The sequence below is a fragment of the Condylura cristata genome, unplaced genomic scaffold, assembly GCF_000260355.1.
Source record: "Condylura cristata isolate star-nosed mole 26May11 unplaced genomic scaffold, ConCri1.0 scaffold00075, whole genome shotgun sequence".
In the NCBI taxonomy this organism is placed as follows: Eukaryota; Metazoa; Chordata; class Mammalia; order Eulipotyphla; family Talpidae; genus Condylura; species Condylura cristata.
The window spans coordinates 469,358-471,118 of record NW_004567176.1 but is presented as its reverse complement, the minus strand read 5'-3'; the positions used below and the strand labels follow the sequence as shown (position 1 = coordinate 471,118).

Sequence of the window (1,761 nt, the reverse complement as noted above, 5' to 3'; positions counted from 1 at the left end):
GGTGGACGATGCCCAGCAGGGCCTCCAGCCGGGGCGGCTGCTTGGCCGTGGCCACAGCCAGCTTCCTGGGGTTCACGTACACACTGACGTCCTTGAGCGGCTGCTGGACCACGACCCCCGCCCGCGGGTGGGGCTGGTGCTTGAGGATGGACACGGGGCCTGGGCCGTGGCTGCCTCTCTTCCTGGGGTGCTCGGGCAAAAGCCTTCTGCTCTTCAGAATTCTGGTGAAGCGCCGGAGTGGGGGCTCACACGCGCGCCCCCTGGGCTCGTCCTCCCCAATGACGACCTCCTGCTCGCTGAACCTCACGCGGCTCCCGGCCGGCGGCTCGGGCAGGCTCTCTTCTTCGTCCTCGCTCAGTTCCAAGTAAAACAGCTCCCCGCTCCGCTGCACGCTGTCCAGCCACTCGGGCTCGAGGTCCCTGCGGGGAGACCGCACAGCCTGACCGGCCCCGCTGGAAACGCCTGGCCACGGCGCACGGGGCCCTGCCCGGAGCCCTCGGGCGTGGCTGAGCGGGAAGGGGCGGCGCCACGCGAGTCACGGTCGTCACTACGTGCCTGAAGCGGCCCGAGTGGGCACACCCTCGGGGGCACACCGGGCCCTGTGCAGGCCGTGGCCAGACGCGCGCCTGGCCGGAACGTGTCCGCCCCTCCACCCTGCGAGCCCCCGCCCCGGGTGAGGGCGCCTGTGGCGGAGCCCGCGGGGGCTGCGGGGCTCAGAGGACCGCGGGGCTGGGGCCCCGGGCACGGTCAGCGCCCCGGGAGAGCCAGGAGGCCGCCCCCTCCCCCCGCGCCCGACGCCAGGAGCCGCGCCGGCCAGCCAGCGGGCGCGCAGAGCGCTGCGGGGCGTGAGGAGAGGCCCCCGTGGGCGGAAGACCCTCCCCTTTGCCTGAAGATGGGGTGCCGACTCCCGGAACAGGGCAACCCCAGGCGGGGTCTTAAAAGCGGCAGAAGCAACGCAGGCGGCTCGGGGCGGCTCGGGCCGGGCTCAGGTGGGGCTCAGCACCCCGGGTCCGTGCTGGGTGCAGCACACGCGGCTCTGGGCCCCCTGGGCAAAGGGAGAGGCTTTCTGGGCACCCAAGGCCCTAGCCGGCGGCCGCCCAGCACAGGGTTCCCGTGGGCCGAGCCCACTGCCTGGCCCTCGCCGCCTCGAGTCCACGGAGCTCCCAGTTCCTGCCCGCGGCTTGCGAGGGTGGGCTTGGCTCGGACAAGTGTCCGACACCATGTCCCCGCCGCGCAGTGCCGTCCGGACCCACCGGGCTGCCCCGACAGTGACCCCAGCAGCGTAACAGTCAAGACAGCGGCGAGGGCAGACCGAGGGCGCGAGGCGCCCCCCGCGCGGGAAGCAGCAGCCTGCCCACAGCCAGGTGGACGGAGCCTCCAGCCCCAGGCGAGGCGGACACCCCGGCTGGACAGCAGAGGCTGCCGGCTGCACACTGGCCTCAGCTTTCTGTGCGCTCTGCCCTCCACAGCGTGAAAACCAGTCTGAGAGACCCGCCGCTGAGGGGTGGCCGGTGCCGGACCTGCGGGTCAACATTCCCGCGGCCACTGTTGCTCCGGCCCCTGCACTGGCACCCGAGGCCGCAGCCTGGGTCACCTCGGGCCCACCAGCTGCGCGCTCGCAGCCACAGGGCGGGAGGGACTGGGCAGTCGGTGCGCCGGGGCCCCTCGGTGTCATCCCCAAGGTCTCGTGGGAAGGCGGCGAGCCCAGGCGGCGGGGCAGCTCCAGGGCCAGGGCAGACGCTGGGGCAGCGCCCACAGGCG

At 73.6% G+C, this 1,761-nt stretch overlaps 1 protein-coding gene across 1 annotated transcript in view; it reads right to left on the bottom strand.

The window, feature by feature from the left end:
- Positions 1–1,761, bottom strand: part of INTU (inturned planar cell polarity protein) — a 42,596-nt gene that overhangs the window by 20,667 nt on the left and 20,168 nt on the right. The window contains exon 2 of the mRNA XM_012734833.1: positions 3–419. Coding sequence (XP_012590287.1) covers positions 3–419 — 417 coding nt within the window. The remainder of the gene's footprint in view (positions 1–2; positions 420–1,761) is intronic.